At 47.8% G+C, this 17,909-nt stretch overlaps 1 protein-coding gene across 1 annotated transcript in view; it reads right to left on the minus strand.

Annotated features, from left to right (window-relative positions):
• Positions 1–11,268: 11,268 nt before the first annotated feature.
• Positions 11,269–17,909, minus strand: part of LOC132388412 (zinc finger protein 850-like) — a 29,406-nt gene continuing 22,765 nt past the window's right edge. Inside the window, exon 3 of the mRNA XM_059960764.1 lies at positions 11,269–12,766. Coding sequence (XP_059816747.1) covers positions 11,845–12,766 — 922 coding nt within the window. The 3' untranslated portion in view covers positions 11,269–11,844. The remainder of the gene's footprint in view (positions 12,767–17,909) is intronic.

Raw genomic sequence — 17,909 nt, forward strand, 5'->3', positions numbered from 1 at the left:
CTCTAGGCCACTTCTGGATCACAGCCACTTTTTCCCTACAGGAAAGTGTTCTAACAACTCTTCCTTGAATATCTGCATCATGAGATAATGTTCAGCTATCTTACGTTGTATCTCTGCCATCGTCGTCCCTTTCTTAACCTCCTTGAATTCCAAGGACTCCACCATTTCCCAAAACTCAGACTTTTTAGCCTTCTTTAATGCCACAAAGTCTGGACTTAACAGAAACTCGTCAACATCCATTTCTGCTGCCTGTCTTTCTGGTTTCTCACACAACCAGTTCAGATAAGGGAAATCTATCACGTTAGCTAAAGGTGTTTATTAGTAAAATAAGCAAAACAGAATCAATAATACAAATACACATATAAAACAGGTTAACAAAAATAAACATAGAAGTGTAGGAATAATAATCAATAATAAGAAACAAGCTCTATCAATGTCTAGGGGTAAGTGGAAACCAGTCCAAGACCAGCCTATTGGCTCAGGATGTCTGAAACTCTGAGGGAGGAGTTGTAAAGTTTGATGGCCACAGGCAGGAATGACTTCCTATGACGCTCGGTGTTACATCTGTGTGGAATGAATCTCTGGCTGAATGTACTCCTATGCCTAACCAGTACTTTATGGAGTGGATGGGAGACATTGTCCAAGATGGCATGCAACTTGGACAACATCCTCTTTTCAGACACCACCATCAGAGAGTCCAGTTCCACCCCCACAACATCACTGGCCTTATGAATGAGTTTGTTGTTTCAGTTGGTGTCTGCTACCCTCAGCCTGCTGCCCCAGCACACAACAGCAAACATGATAGCACTGGCCACCTCATCATCAGCCTCGTCCGGCAGATGTTAAAGGACCTCAGTCTCCTCAGGAAATAGAGACGGCTCTGACCCGTCTTGTAGACAGCCCCAGTGGTCTTTAATCTAACCACATGTAACTCTCGCTTTGGCCCTCAGCTTAATATGGGGGGTGATAGACCCGCAGCCCGGCCAAACTTAAGAAATCTCCTTTTGTTGGATGCTGTGTGTTGTGTCCCCTGTAGTAAATCAGTACCCTGAAATACAAAACAGTACACAATATGTGATTAAATGATTGAGCTTTATAATTCTTACTTTGACTATAGGGTTAGTAAAGAAAACAAAAAAAAAGAAAAAGGGCCCAGTCTCTCCATTCACGTCTTCTCATCTCTCCCCAGCAAAAGAGCACAAAATCTTTCTTCCAAACTCACAAGAAAGAACATTTCTCTCATTGGATAGCCTCGCACTCCAAAACCCTGTCATCTCTGGTCATAACCTAAACATTGTTACACTTTTGACACACTACCGGTTTCACACTGGGGAGGAAGTTTCAATAAACTGCAGGCTGGATATTTGTCTATCACCGTTGCTGAATGCAATTTTGAGAGTGACTGTCGGTGCTGAACTCTGCAATTATTGCTGCTGCTCACCACACCCAGTTCTGCACCCAGGTCACTGGGCATGGGAGGAGTTTCTTCTGCTGCACATTCACCTTTAATGGGACTGGAGTTTAATATTCTGGACCTGAGACAAATAAATCAGTTCTATTTTAAACTCTGTCTTGGTGAATTTACAACACACCTGGTGTACAGTAGAGTCAACTCAGGCCAGCTGTACCCAGTGATTCTGTTCCACAACAGTCCTTTTAAATCCTCCCGTTTTCACCCTCTCACCATCCCTGTGGTGATGGGTTCCTAACAGTCACCACTCTGTGGGTGAAGAGGTTTCCCTTGAATTTTCTACTGACTGAAGAAGTCGAGCTGACTGCAGTTCTGTCTGAGATGTTCTTCACCCCTCTAATCTCTGGATGAGGAAGAATGACATTGCGAGTTGAACTCCTAATCACGACTCATTTCCACATTATGGGTCACTTTCCCTGCTTCTAAAGTGTTGTTAGAGAACACCACTGTTCTCTAAAAACTGAAAGCAGAATGGGAAACGATTAGTTGAATGCTCAATGAAGCAGGGTCAGAAACCAGAGGCGAGTCTGCACAGGGCAGAGTTTGGGGGTCTGGATGATAGTTGACGTAAGAACATATGATGAGAAGGGGATCAGCAGCAGAATGAGGCAATGAATGACAGAGTAGCAACATTTGGAAGCTGATTGACAGAGAAAATAATTTGGTTGTCTGACTGATGACACAAACAATACCTGGGGTGCGGTGCTCCACTGGTTGAGGAACATGTGTGTGTTGGGAATGGTTTTATCTGTTGGGGGAGTTGTTCCTGTTTGTTTATCCTGTAATATTATATCTGGATGGTTCTTATGGATTGTCCTATCTGAAATAATGTATTGATTATCATCTAATTTGCAAGATTTTGACACTAAAACTGTATTGGGCTTGAATTTATTGTACCTTTATGAAGTGATGGAGGGCATTCATGAGTTTGTATTTTAAAGCAAGATTTTAGTGAATGATATTTGCCATTTCTTTGTAACTTTGTAAGTAATCAGATTGAGTAAATCTGCTGCAGGATCCTGGAATGTGTTGGATTGTGTCTGATTTCTCTGGCATTTTCTGCACTAACTTCCTCATTTGTTAATATTTCATGTATTTTTGATGTTTCCCCCCTTTTGTCAAACAACTTGTCCTGTATTTCTGCAAGGAACTCCTTTGTTTTTTTAGGGGGAGTTCTTGAACTCTCAGTCAGGTGCTCAAGGCTTCCTTGTCACCATCTAGTCTACTCAGATTGTTGGGATGTCTCGCATGGAGGGTCATACTCATTTCACTGGTTAAAGTTTTCTTCCGGTGTGATGATTGATTGTTCTGAGTTGGCCTATCATTTAGGTTTTCTGGTCTGTATTTCTTATCACGATTGCAAATACACACATGGAGTGCTGAATCCTGTTCATTTTTGATGAAAATATATACTTAAAAGTTTTATCTGACTGTTTTTTCTTGTTTTTTTTATTTAAGTTCATCATAAAACAAACATTTCCAGAAGATGTATTTCAGACATTGTAAATATATATCATATAATCATATATGCCACAAATCCCCACATAGAATTTATCTGAGGTATACACTTCTATAAGTGTGAAAGAAAAAACAAGCAAAAGGAAAAAAAAAACTATGTACAAGTAGGGAGTGATCTTTTTTTTACAACATATTCATTGATTTGTGAGAATAAAAGCAGGCCTAGAGGGATTATGTAGTTAAACCATTTTTCCCAGTATGAATCAATTTGTTCCAGATTATGATTATCTTCTCCATCTTGTCCATTGTAATTTCCATCCATGCATTTAAAGTTGGGCTCTCCTGTGATAACCATTTCCTAGTAACAGTCTTTTTACCAGCTGCCAACAATATATTCATTAAATATTTATCTTTTTTCAACCATTCTTCAGGTATACATCCAAAATATATGGTCTTACTCCCCAAGGGTATTTCACATCTAACGATGCCATGTAGGGCATTGTGTATCCCCCTCCAATAGCTTTTGATAACAGGGCAGTCACAAAAAATATAATAATGATTTGCATTTCAATTTCCACAGTTTCTCCAGCAAACAGTGATGTTACTATCATAATGGGATTTCTGGGAGGGTGTAATGAAATATCTTATCAAGTTTTTCCATCCGAACTCCCTCCATTTCTGAGAACTGGTATACTTCCATTGATACCTCCATATTATTGTCCATTCTTCCTCAGATATAATTATCCCTCCTTTCTTCTCCCATTTTGTTTTAATGTTTGAAGTCAAATATGTTTTAAGATTTGACAAACTCTTATGCATGCTTGTAATAATTCTACTACCGTTATCTGAATTATATGCTTTTCTAAATAGCTCTATCATGCATGTGCTTGCCTTGGATACAATTTTAAGCATCCTATTAACATACTGTCGCATCTATAAATACTGATAAAAATCTTGTTTTTCTAAATGTTTCTCTTTCAGCATTTCAAAGCTGAACAGTATTCCTTCTTTCATTATGTTGCAAAGAACTGTTATTCCTTTAGCTGTCCAGTCCTTAAATCTAGCATCCAATTTATTTGGTGTAAAATCTGAGTTATATGCACACCATTGAAGAATTGCAGTATCTCCCTCGAGATTATATTCTTTTATAATAGTTTTCCATATTAAGAGTCAATTTCACCCATGGATTATCAATAGTATTTATGTACCTTTGCAAGTTATTATCAGCCAAAACTGCTTGTATGGGGATGGGAAGTACCCGCTCCTCAATGTTTTTCCTTTGTGCGTCATACGATGGGTTGCTCCAGCATATCACAGCTCTCAACTGTGCTGCAAAATAATAACCTCGAAGAGAAGTTAAGCCGCATTCACCCTTTTCCTTTGCTAATTGCAAAGTTTTGAGATGAACTCTAGGCCTTTTACCTTGCCAAATATACCTTGATAACATCTTGTTCCATTCATTGAATTGATTTTGATTAATCTCTATTGGTAGGGGCTGAAAGAGCTATATCAGTCTGGGCAGTATATTCATTATAATAGACTCACTCCTTGAACTGAAACTGAAAGAAAGGAATCAGGTTCCATCTTGCTATATATTCCTTAATGGTTTTTTATATAAAGGCTGATAATTACATTCTGATAATGTTGCCTAATCTTTTGGCACAATGATGCCCAAATATTTGAAAGACTCTGTTTGCCATGCCCGGGGTTATCTACTTTCAATTTCTCTTGCTGGGCTGTAGTAATATGAAAGTTGTAGCGGTGTTACACGCAGCGTTAAAATTACGACACGGAGTCGGTAACTGCAGTCGAAGGAAAAACTTTATTCGAAAACTTCAGCCTCACTTTTAAGCCTCTGTCAACCGGCCCCCCATGGCGAAGAGGCTCCAAAGCTCTGTGCTCGCAAACCCCCGTAGGCTATCTAATTGTGAGTCGGTTCGGATACGCTAGGAAATGAGGCGCTACATAACCCCCCCCCCCCAGAACCGGCGATACACCCCCCAATGTCCACAGCCTGGGCCAGAACCTGCTTGGGAGGTCGGCCTCTGCGCCGAGGCGCCGGAAACTCGGCCGGTTGCGCCAGGTCCACATGGGCCGGCTTGAGGCGGTCCACCGTGAAAACCTCCTCCTTCCCCCCAACGTCCAGCACGAACGTGGACCAGTTGTTCCGGAGCACCGTAAACGGCCCCTCGTATGGCCGCTGCAGCGGTGGCCGATGCCCGCCCCTTCGTACAAACACAAACTTACAGTTCCGTAGGTCTTTGGGTACGCAGGTCGGGTGCCGCCCATGCTGCGAAGTGGGTATGGGGGCCAGGTTACCGAGCTTCTCGCGAAGTCTGCCCAGGACTGCAGCGGGTTCTTCCTCTTGCCCCCTCGGGGCTGGTAGGAACTCCCCGGGGACGGCCAGGGGCGCGCCGTATACCAACTCGGCCGACGAGGCGTGCAGGTCGTCCTTGGGCGCTGTGCGGATGCCGAGAAGGACCCAGGGAAGCTCGTCCGCCCAGTTGGCTCCTCTCAGGCGGGCCATGAGGGCCGACTTCAGGTGACGGTGGAAACGCTCCACTAGCCCGTTCGACTGTGGGTGGTAGGCAGTGGTGTGGTGCAGCTGAGTCCCCAAAAGGCTGGCCATAGCTGACCACAGGCTGGAGGTGAACTGGGCGCCTCTGTCGGAGGTAATGTGGGCTGGTACACCAAAGCGGGATATCCAGGTGGCGATCAGGGCTCGGGCGCAAGATTCGGAGGTGGTGTCGGTGAGCGGGACCGCCTCTGGCCATCTTGTGAACCGGTCCACGATAGTCAGGAGGTAACGCGCTCCGCGCGACACTGGCAGGGGGCCCACGATATCCACATGAATGTGGTCGAAACGCCGGTGGGCGGGATGGAACTGCTGCGGTGGGGCTTTGGTGTGCCGCTGAACCTTGGCCGTCTGGCAGTGCATGCACGTTCTGGCCCATTCACTGACCTGTTTGCGGAGACCGTGCCAAACGAACCTGCTGGAAACCAGCCGGACAGTTGTCCGGATGGAGGGATGCGCCAAGTTATGAATGGAGTCGAAAACACGTCGCCGCCAGGCCGTCGGGACGACCGGACGGGGCCGGCCGGTGGCGACGTCACAGAGTAGGGTCCTCTCACCTGGGCCCACGGGGAGGTCCTGGAGCTGCAAACCAGAGACTGCAGTCCTGTAACTCGGAATCTCCTCATCTACCTGCTGTGCCTCTGCCAGTGCCTCAAAGTCTACCCCTTGGGAAAGGGCATGAACGGTAGGGCGAGAGAGCGCATCCGCCACGACATTGTCCTTACCCGAGACGTGCCGGACATCCGTCGTGTATTCAGAGATGTAGGACAGGTGGCGTTGCTGGCGGGATGACCAGGGGTCGGATGCTTTCGTAAACGCAAAGGTAAGCGGTTTGTGGTCCGTGAACGCGGTGAAGGGCCGACCTTCTAGGAAGTACCTGAAATGCCGGATTGCCAGGTAGAGCGCCAACAGTTCCCGGTCAAAAGCACTGTACTTGAGCTCGGGTGGCCGCAGGTGTTTGCTGAAAAACGCCAGGGGTTGCCAGCGACCTGCGATGAGCTGCTCCAGCACCCCACCGACTGCCGTGTTTGATGCGTCCACTGTGAGGGCGGTAGGGGTGTCCATTCTGGGATGTACTAGCATTGCGGCGTCAGCCAAAGCTTCCTTCGTTTGAACGAAAGCGGCGGCGGACTCCTCGTCCCAGGTAATGTCCTTGCTCGGACCCGACATCAGGGCGAACAGGGGGCGCATGATCCGGGCAGCTGAAGGGAGGAAGCGGCGGTAGAAATTGACCATACCTACGAATTCCTGAAGGCCTTTGATCGTGGTGGGTCGGGGGAAGTGGCGGACCGCATCTACCTTAGCGGGCAGAGGGGTTGCCCCGTCTTTAGTAATCCTGTGGCCCAGGAAGTCAATGGTATCAAGTCCGAACTGGCATTTGGCAGGGTTGATTGTAAGACCGTACTCACTCAGTCGGGCGCAGAGTTGACGGAGGTGGGACAGATGCTCCTGACGACTGCCGCTGTCTATGAGGATGTCATCCAAATAGATGAACGCGAAGTCCAGGTCCCGTCCCACCGCGTCCATTAACCGCTGGAACGTCTGTGCGGCATTCTTCAGGCCGAACGGCATGCGGAGGAACTCGAAGAGGCCAAACGGGGTGATGAGAGCCGTTTTGGGGACGTCGTCAGGATGCATCGGGATTTGATGGTACCCTCGGACAAGGTCGACCTTGGAGAAGATCCGGGCGCCGTGCAGGTTTGCCGCAAAGTCCTGAATGTGCGGCACAGGGTAGCGGTCCGGTGTGGTAGCCTCGTTCAGCCTGCGGTAGTCGCCGCACGGTATCCAGCCCCCCGTCGCTTTGGGCACCATGTGCAGGGGGGAAGCCCAGGGGCTGTCGGACCGCCGGATGATCCCCAATTCCTCCATTCTCTGGAACTCCTCCTTCGCCAGTCGGAGCTTGTCCGGGGGAAGCCGCCGAGCACGGGCATGGAGGGGTGGTCCCTGTGTCGGGATGTGGTGCTGTACGCCGTGCCTGGGCATGGCTGCTGTGAACTGCGGTGCCAGAACCGATGGGAACTCCGCCAGGACCCTGGTGAAGTCGTTGTCGGACAGCGTGATGGAGCCGAGGTGAGGGGCTGACAACTGGGCCGCGTCCAGGGAGAACGTCTGAAAGGTCTCGGCGTGTACCAGTCTCTTCCTGGGCAGGTCAACCAGCAGGCTGTGAGCGCGCAAAAAATCCGCACCCAGAAGCGGTTGGGCTACGGCGGCCAGTGTGAAGTCCCACGTGAACTGGCTGGGGCCGAACAGTAGCTGCACCTGACGGGTGCCATAGGTCCTTACTGTGCTGCCATTCACGGCCCTCAGGGGGGGACCCGGTGCCCTGCTGCGGGTGTCGTAACTCGTCGGAGGTAAAACGCTGATCTCAGCCCCAGTATCGACCAAAAACCGGCGTCCCGACCTTCTATCCCACACATACAGGAGGCTATCCCGATGGCCAGCCGCCGTAGCCATCAGCGGCGGCTGGCCCTGGCGTTTCCCGGGAACTTGCAGGGCGGGCGGCAACGGCGGGCTTCTGCGCCCCACCGCTGGTGGTAGAAGCACCAGTGTTCATTGGGCCGGGGGTTAGTGGGCTCTGCGGCCGGGCCTGGACTGGTTTGCTGCTGGGAGCGTGGCTGGGAGATCTGTGCGATGGACGCCCCGCTCACCTTTTTGGCGTTCCACAGCAAGTCCGCCCGGGCTGCCACCTTCCGGGGGTCACTGAAATCCGCGTCGGACAGCAGCAGGCGTATGTCCTCGGGCAGCTGCTCCAGGAATGCCTGCTCAAACATGAGGCCTGTGTGTCCCTCGGCCAGAGACAACATCTCATTCATTAAAGCCGATGGAGGTCTGTCGCCCAAGCCATCCAGGTGCAGTAAACGGGCAGCCCGCTCGCGCCGTGAGAGTCCGAAAGTCCTGAGGAGCAGGGCTTTGAATTCTGTGTACTTGCCGTCTGCCGGGGGCGACTGTACGAACTCCGCGACCTGGGCAGCTGTGTCCTGGTCGAGGGAGCCCACCACGTAGTAGTAGCGGGTGTCTTCTGAGGTGATCCGGCGAACGTGGAATTGGGCTTCGGCTTGCTGGAACCATAGGTCCGGGCGCTGTGTCCAGAAACCCGGCAGTTTCAACGAAACCGCATGAACAGAGGCGGCGTCGGTCATTTCTGGTCCAAAAATCGTTTGGACCGTCGGGGTCACCAATTGTAGCGGTGCTACACGCAGCGCTAAAATTACGACACGGAGTCGGTAACTGCAGTCGAAGGAAAAACTTTATTCGAAAACTTCAGCCTCACTTTTAAGCCTCTGTCAACCGGCCCCCCATGGCGAAGAGGCTCCAAAGCTCTGTGCTCGCAAACCCCCGTAGGCTATCTAATTGTGAGTCGGTTCGGATACGCTAGGAAATGAGGCGCTACAAAGTAATTGGGTTTTATCTATGTTGATCTTGTATCCTGATAATTGACCATATTGTTCAAAGGATTGCATCAATCAGGTAAAGAGTATGTTGGTTGCCCTAGATAGATCAAAATGTCATCCACGTAACAAGCCAATTTATGCTCTGCCCCTTTACTAGTAATTCCCCACTTTGTCTCATGTATTGAGCTAATGGTTCCAGATATAATGCGAAGAGTAGTGCTGACCATGCAAAACCCTGTCTTGTGCCCCTTTCTAGGGTAAGACTATTTGATTAAATATCCATTGATTTTAATCCAGCGGTAGGGTTGTCATATAGTGCCTGTATAGTTTTAATAATTGATATGGAAACCAAATCTATGTAAAACTCTGTAAAGAAAATTATAATTAACCGAATCAAATGCCTTTTCAGCGTCCATGCTTATCACTATTGCTTTGATTTTATTTTTTTGTATATATGATCCATAATGTGAAGTATCCTTCGTATATTGTGCAAACACGAGGAAATCTGCAGATGCTGGAAATTCAGACAACACACACACAATGCTGGTGGAACACAGCAGGCCAGGCAGCATCTATAGGGAGAAGCACTTTCAACGTCTCTGGCCGAGACCATTCGTCAGAACTAACAGAAAGGAAAGATACTAAGAGATTTGAAAGTAGGTGGGGGAGGGGGAAATGCGAAATGATAGGAGAGGACCGGAGCGGGTGGAGTGAAGCTGAAAGCTGGAAAGGTGATTGGCAAAAGTGATAGAGCTGGAGAAGGGAAAGGATCATGGGACAGGATGCCTAGGGAGAAAGAAAGGTGGAGGGGAGCACGAGAGGGAGATGGAGAACAAGTGGAGTGATGGGCAACTAAGCATGTCAGGGATGGGGTAAGAAGGGGAGGAGGGGCATTAACGGAAGTTAGAGAAGTCAATATTCATGCCTTTCTTTCTCCCTTATCAATATTGCTTTGATTTTTTTTTGTATATGAATTTGTATACAAGTTCCCTCTCTTCAGCAAGAGTCATTCCTTTGCCGCCTGGCTGGCAGTTTCCGCAGCCACAACCCCCGCATTTTAGCTCGCATTCTGTAACAATACTATCCCACTTCCGATTTCCACACTCCATTTCCATAGCGGTTTTCTAGAACACAGAAGATGACTTCTGCAGTTTTATAAGTTTTGAGGCGAAGGTCTCTTCTGACTTTGTCGTCAAGACTGTCCAGCAGTTGAATCTTTTTCACCTCTCTTGAACCGGTCGGCTCTCGCTGCCTCTAGAGTGCTTCCCAGTCCTTTCTCCACCTGTGAAAATCACGTCTGCTGCCAGTAAACTTGGGAAGGGCCGTCGGTTTCAGTCTGATGGCTGGCGTGGGAAAACTGGAGGAAAAGCCCAATGCCGTCAGTGTTAGTCTTTCAGCATCCTCCTTTCTCCTTGCCTGTATGAAGTGGGCCTTCTTGGAAACCAGCTTGGGGATTTGGAGTTCGAGCCCCTTTAGGCGACTCTGAAGGTGCTTCCGATCCCCTGGCCAGATCATTCGTTCCCACCTCCTTTGCTGTCTTTACCAGTCCTTGCAGATGGTTAAGCATGAAGCCATACGCCTCCTGGTGGCCATCGGGTTGTACAGCAGTGACGTCTTCACATTCATCCTCTGCTGCTTGTAGTACGGTGAGCAACTCAACATTTCCAAAGTTGGTCCAAAGAGTCTCCCGGATTCTGATTTCCTTCAGTTTCAACTCACACTCATTTGCCGTCTTTGCCAGGTCAGCTTTTTGCTGTTCAGTTAACACAGCTACTTTCTCTGTGTTCAGCTCCACCTCCCGTTCTGCAGTGAGTCCGGCCTCCACATCATCATTGGCTTCCATGACTTTCTCGGTTTCTATTGTGAGTTTATTGAAACTCACTCTGAGCTCCTCTTCAGACATGTCTTCATAGGTCCTGGTAATACTGTTGGCCAGACAAGAAAACAATCTTTTTGCTGTCATTCTCTCTAGCTTGAGTTGCTCAACTGATTTCCCAATAGCTTGATCAGACATGTTTGATTCCCTCTGCAGGGGAGAGTACAACTTTTTAGTGATGCTTTGATGTTGTTTTATCTGAACTTGATTTCCTTCCTATTTCAGGACTCCAGGTTATTGCTCTTGCTGTTCCAGCTCAAAGCTCCCAGATTTCTTTTTCCTGGTCAAACAGTGTTGTCAAGCAGTATTTTCACTGTCAAGTCGGAGTTCTTGCTCCCATGTGCAGCTTCCCCACTTGAAAGGGACAGAATACGCCTACCTGAAGGTTTTAACCGGATTCCACTCAATTACCAAACAACTTTCTTTCTTCTTCCTTTTTTATTTTTATTTTCGCAAGTGTGGCAGTTGGTAATTATTAGTCAGTAGTCATAAATAATCAGCGGTAAGTCAGTCATTAGTCTAGTCAAGGATAGTCATAAGTCAGTGGCAGTAGCATTAGCATTAGGATCAGGTGAAAAACTGGCTGCCTCTCGGACTTTGGAGATGATTTTGGACCTGCACCTCTGTTTCTCTACTGGACCGTTATGGTTCCAAACTGGGTGAACTCTCTCGAAGGTTCGCAAGCTCTTCTTAAGCCTCGCACCGGTTTCAAGAAGTCCCTGCATGCGATGATCCCGGTGGCGGAGTTCACCCAAACGCAGTGACAGCAGTGCTCCTTTCCCTGAAACAGTTTCAACAATTATTTAAAGTTCGGCATCTTACCGCGGGTTGTGACGCTGCTCCTGGCTGCCGATGTGACGCTGCTCTCGGACTGCCACTGTGACGCTGCGGGGTCCGCCCAAATGTTCTGGGCAGAAACCGCCCTCAGGCAGTAGGTTCCGTCCTCTCTGCCAGTGAATTCTTGCTCTTCCTTGATACCTTCCTGAAACTCAAGTTTGACTTGACAGTCATGCACATTTGGTGGAGATGGCCGAGAAAATCTCTGACCAAAGACTGAGCAGGTGATCAGCCTCTACCCAGTGTGAACTCGCTGGTGTCTCAGTAGATTAGATGACAGCGTGAATCCCTTCCCACAGTCTGAGCAGGTGAACGGCTTCTCCCCAGTGTGAATTCGTTGGTGACTGTGTAGGCTTGATGACTGTGTGAATCCCTTCCCACAGTCTGAGCAAGAGAATGGCCTCTCCCCAGTGTGAACTCGTTGGTGACTGCGTAGGCTTGATAACTGTGTGAATCCCTTTCCACATTCTGAACAGGTGAATGGCTTCTCCCCAGTGTGAATTCGTTGGTGACGGTGTAGGGCGGATGAATCACTGAATCCGTTCCCACAGACTGAGCAGATGAATGGCTTCTCCCCAGTGTGAACTCGTTGGTGACTGTGTAGGGTGGATAACTGAGTGAATCCCTTCCCACAGTTTGAGCAGGTGAATGGCCTCTCCCCAGTGTGAACTCGCTGGTGATTTTGTAGATCAGATAATTGAATGAATCCCTTCCCACAGTTCGAGCAGGTGAATGGCTTCTCCCCAGTGTGAACTCGCAGATGTCTCTGTAGGTGGGATGAATTACTGAATCCCTTCCCACATTCTGAGCAGGTGAAAGGCCTCTCCCCAGTGTGAACTTTCTGGTGTCCCAGTAGTTGGGATAACCGAGGGAATCCCTTCCCACAATCTGAGCAGTTCAATGGCCACTCCCCAGTGTGAACTGACTGGTGTCTCAGGAGGTGAGATGACTGAGCAAATCCCATCCCACATTCTGAGCAGATGAATGGCCTCTCTCCAGTGTGAACTCGCTGGTGACTCTGTAGGTTGTATAACTGAGTAAATCTCTTCCCACAATCTGAGCAGGTGAATGGCCTCTTCCCAGTGTGAACTCGCTGGTGTCTCAGTAGGTGAGATGACTGAGTAAATCCCATCCCACAGTCTGAGCAGGTGAACGGCCTCTCTCCAGTGTGAACTCGCTGATGTACCTTCAGTGCAGATAACTGACTGCATCCCTTCCCACAGTCTGAGCAGGTGAATGGCCTCTCTCCAGTGTGAACACGTCGGTGCGCCAGCAGGTCAGATGATCGAGTGAATCTCTTCCCACAGTCTGAGCAGGTGAACGGCCTCTCCCCAGTGTGAACGCGCTGGTGAGCCATTAGATCAGATGACCGACTGAATCCTTCCCCACAAATTCAGCAGATGACCAGCCTCTGCCCAGTGTGAACTGACTGGTGTGTCCACAGGTGGGAAGACCGACTGAATCCCTTCCCACACACAGAATAGATGAATGGCCTTGCCCAGTGTGAACTGACTGGTGTGTCCACAGGTGGGAAGACCAACTGAATCCCTTCCCACACACAGAATAGATGAATGGCCTTGCCCAGTGTGAACCTTCAGTTGAGATTACCGAGTAAATCCATTCCCACTGTCTGAGCAGGAGAACGGTCTCTCCCCTGTGTAAAATGACAGACGTGTCAGTTGGTCAGATGACCGAGTGAATCCCTCCGCACAGTCTGAACAGGAAGGATGGCTGATTGAATCCCTTGCTCCTTAAATATCTAGACAGCGACAGCACAACTGGTGTGTTGCGTTTGAATTCCCATAGACAAATTCCTTGTCGATTTTAACCTGCAAAAAGATTTAAAAATCCATCAGTCGGTGAAGGACAACATTTGAGATGAGATCACTTGAGTTGCCAAGGTGTGATCCGACATCACACTGTTACAGTGAAGCTCAACACAAGTTGGAGAGAGAAATCACCTTCTAACTGGGCACAGTGCTGGTATCTGGAACGACCCTCAAACTCTCTGATGCTCTATAAGTATGGGGCACTTATGCCATCTCCAATCTGTGACTTGGCTCTGTTTGACTCTGTCCTTTTGAATTAGTCCCTCTTCCCACTGAGCTGAAAGGGTGTCTGGCCCCACGGGAACTAAACCCTCTCACGTAAATAGCCTTTGTTGACGTGCAGCTGGGGTTTCCCTTTATGTAATGTTAATATAAAGTTCCACAGTTTCAATGCCATGTCATTGCCATGTCCTGACCTGGCTGGTGGCATAGTGGCATCAGTGCCAGACTTCGGGACGAAAGGTCCCGAGTTCGAATCCGGCCGGCTCCCCTGCACGCTTTCCATCCGTGCTGAGTTACGAGCTGGTGATCTCTTTGGAAACTCACCTGGCAGAAGTTTCCCCTCATGTTCCCCTGAACGTTTCACCTTTCACCTTTCACCCTTAACCCACGGCCTCTGGTTATCGTCACACCCCACCTCAGTGGTAAAAGCCAGCTTGATTTTACCCTATCTCTAACCCTCATAATTGTAGAATACCTCCATCGAATCTCCCCTCAATCTTCCACATTCCAAGGAATAAAGTCCTGGCCTGTTCAATCTCTCCTTGTAACCCAAGTCCTCCAGATCTGGCAACATCCTTGTGAATTTTCTCCAAACGCTTTCCAAGTCTTTACATCTTTCCTGTAGGTTGGTGACCAAAACTGCACACAATACTCCAAATTAGGCCTCACCAATGTCTTGTACAAAGTCAACATAACATATAATTCAGTACTTCGGATTATGAAGGCGAATGTGCCAAAATCTTTCTTTCCGTCCCTATCGAAATGTGTCAACAGTTTTAGTGAAATTTTGACCTGTATTCCCAGATCCCATTCTTCAACAACACTCCTCCATGTCTGACCAGTCACTGCGTAACACCCACCCTGGTAGGTCCTACCAACATGCAACACCTCGCATTTGTCTGCATTGAATTCCATTTTCCATTTCTCAAGCCATATTTCCACCTGGTCCAGATCGCACTGCAAGCCATGATAGTCTTCTCACAGTCCGCTGAATCCCCAGTCTCAGTTTCATCCACAAATTTGCTGATCCCAAACCATCTGATCATCCAGATTACTGATATAGATGACAAACAATAACAGATCCAGCACTGATCCCTGTGGCAACCACTAGACACAGGTTCCAGTCAGAGAGGCAACCATCTGCTACCAAACTCTGGCTTCTCCCAAAGACAGTGTCTCACCCAATTTACTGTCTCATCTTGAATGCTGAGTGACTGAACCTTCTTGACAAACCTCCCATATGAGACTTTGTCAAGTGCCTTGCTAAAGTCCATGTAGACAACATCCACTGCCTTGCCTTCATCCACTTCCCTGATAACTTCCTCGAGAGACTCTGTAAGACTGGTTAGACATCACCTACCATGCAAAAAGCCATGCTGTCTATCCTTAATCAGTCCACATCGACCCAAATACTTATATATCCAGTTTCTGCACTTATGTTCTAATAACTTTCCCACAACTGATGTCAAGCTCAATAACGTAACATTTTCTCATTTATCCTTAGACCCCCTTCTCGAACAGTGGAACAACATTGTCTGTCCTCCAATCCTCCAGTACCTCACCTGGCACTACGGATTATTTCAATATCTCTGCTTGGACCCTGACAATTTCTGCACTTGTCTTCCGCAGGGTCTGAGGGAACAACTTGTCAGGTCCTGGGGATTTATCCATGCTAATTTGCCTTAAGGCAGCAAAACCTCCACCTCTCTAATCTGTCCAGGGTCTCTGAAGTTGATGCTGCTTTGCCTCACCTCTATCGACTCTGTGTCCATCTCCTGAGTAAATACGGATGCAAAACCACTATTTACAACCTCCCCCATCTATTTTGTCTCCCGTACAGATTACCATTCTGATCGTCCAGGGTGGGCATGTTTCTTTTCTGACCTTCTCCATGTTTCTGTGACAGAGAAGCTGGCCAAACCTGACTGGAAGGGGAATCTGGTAGGAATGACGATGGAGCAGCAATGGCTGGAGTTTCTGGGAGCAACTCGGGAGCTGAGTGATAGACACATCCCAAAGAAGTGGAAGCATTGGAAAGGCAGGAGGACACAACTGTGCCTGAAATGAGATGCAAAAGCCAACATAAAAGCCAAAGAGAGGGCAAATAATAGAGCAAAAAACATTGGGAAGCTTAAGAAACCAACAGAAGACAACTAAAGCAAGTCAGATGAGCTCAGGGTGTGGAAGTATGATATTGTAGTCATTAATGCATCTTGATAGCACCCAACAGCCTGAGGAATTTAGAGGAACAAAATATCTGGGGCCACGATATCTCTTGAAAACCAAGGTTCCCTGCACCAGTTACCTTTCAACTTTTATTTTGGTAGGCACATACAAACTCTGCACCCTCAAAATTTCACTTCTGAAGAACCCCCACTTACCAAGTGCTCCTTTGCAGAAAACAGCCTGTCCCAATCCACACTTGTCAAATCCTTGCAAATACCATAAACATTGATGTTGCTCCAATTTAGAATCTCAAGAGAGGTCCAGACCTCTGTTTTTCCGTACTTACTTGGAATTTCATGGCATTATGATCACTATACACAAAGTGTTCCCATTCACTAATTTTTGTCACCAGCCCTGGATCAGTTCCCAACAGCTTATTGTACAATTCTACGCCGGTTGTTTTATGTACTGATTAAGGAGCATTTGACAAACTCTACCCCATCTAGTCCTTTTACAGTATGGGAGTCCCAGTCAATATATGGAAAGTTAAAATCACTTACTATATCAATTTTGTTTCTTGGTATAGTCTGTGAACTCTCTAAAAATTTGTTCCTCTAGATCCCTCAGACTGTTGGGTGCAACCAATTCCCAGTAATGCCTACGATATCACAATTCCATGCCCTGGGCTCATCTGGCTTTCCTGCGATGCTTCTTGCATCGTGATTTCCACAGCTCCACGCATTCATCGCACCAGGCTCAAGCATTTGATTACTGACTCTATCTGAGCTCTGAACCACATCTGTCTGGTGTCAAGAAAGCAACCTGTCCCTCAATGTCAGGAAAACATCTGACACTGAATTTTGTGGTGAGGATGCAGGAAAGGTTTTCTTCTGATGACTCTCCATGCAGGTCATATTTGTGCAGGTGTCACTGCACAGTAGAACAGTGCACCACCACTCCAGAGTCTGCTAAATCTTCCTGAATGTTTTTTACAGTCAAACAGGGGTTTTGATTTGCCTTTCTAGCAATCCTACGAGTAGTTCTCCCAAAAAGTTTTCTTGGTCTTCCAGACATCAACTTGACCTCCACCGTTCCTGTTAAATGCCAGTTCTTACTTACATTATGTACTGAGGAAACGGCTACCTGAAAATGCTTTGCTATCTTCTTAGAGCCTTCTCCTGCTTTGTGGGCATCATTTATTTTAACTTTCAGAGTGCTCAGCGGCTGCTTAGAGGAGCCCATGGCTGCTGATTGTTGGGACAAGGTTGGAGGAGTCAGGGTATTTATAAGGCTTTGCAATTTGTACAGCCTGGCCTGTCCTAATGATGATTGCAAACAAGCCATAGCCCTAACAAGCTAATTCAGATCTGAGACCTCGGTAAAATTTAACTGAGAGCTCAAATCTCTTGGGGTGCCCGAACTTTTCCATGGTGCTCCTTTCCCTTTTTTCTCCCACTCTAAAATTGTACAAAACAGAAATAATACACTAAACTCCTGATGAAGGGTTTCGGCCCGAAACGTTGTCACTACCTCCTCCCATAGATGCTGTCTGGCCTGCTGAGTTCTGCCAGCATTTTGTGTTTTTAATAATACACTCATCTTGCTTAAAATGTTGAATGTTTTGTCTTTAATTTTCTGACTTTTGGAGACCAGTTCACCTTCTACTCACTTAACTATTCACAGTAACAGGAAGTTTGACCACTGGTGCCCAGCCGTTTGCATACCACTATATGGGATGGGGTGGAGAGTGCGGGGTGTGACGGGAGAAAGGGGGAGGAGAAGGAGGACTGACAGGGAGCGAAGAGGGAGAACGCGTGGGGTGAGTGGTAGATTTAGAGGATGAGAAAGAGGGGAAGACAATGTGGGATACGGGAGACAGCAGGGAGTGTTTGAGAGAGGGGAGAGGGTGGGATGTAGGGAGAGAGAGAGAGGTTGAGAGTTGGAAATGGAGGTGGTTACAGAGTGGCGGAGGTGAGTGAGTGAGAGACAAGTTTGATTGAGGTACGTGAGAGAGGAGGAGATGGAGAGGGGAAGACAGAGGGTAACTGAGATTGAGAGTGGGATGGCGGGTGATAGGGGTAGG

Source organism: Hypanus sabinus, unplaced genomic scaffold (assembly GCF_030144855.1).
Source record: "Hypanus sabinus isolate sHypSab1 unplaced genomic scaffold, sHypSab1.hap1 scaffold_322, whole genome shotgun sequence".
In the NCBI taxonomy this organism is placed as follows: domain Eukaryota; kingdom Metazoa; phylum Chordata; class Chondrichthyes; order Myliobatiformes; family Dasyatidae; genus Hypanus; species Hypanus sabinus.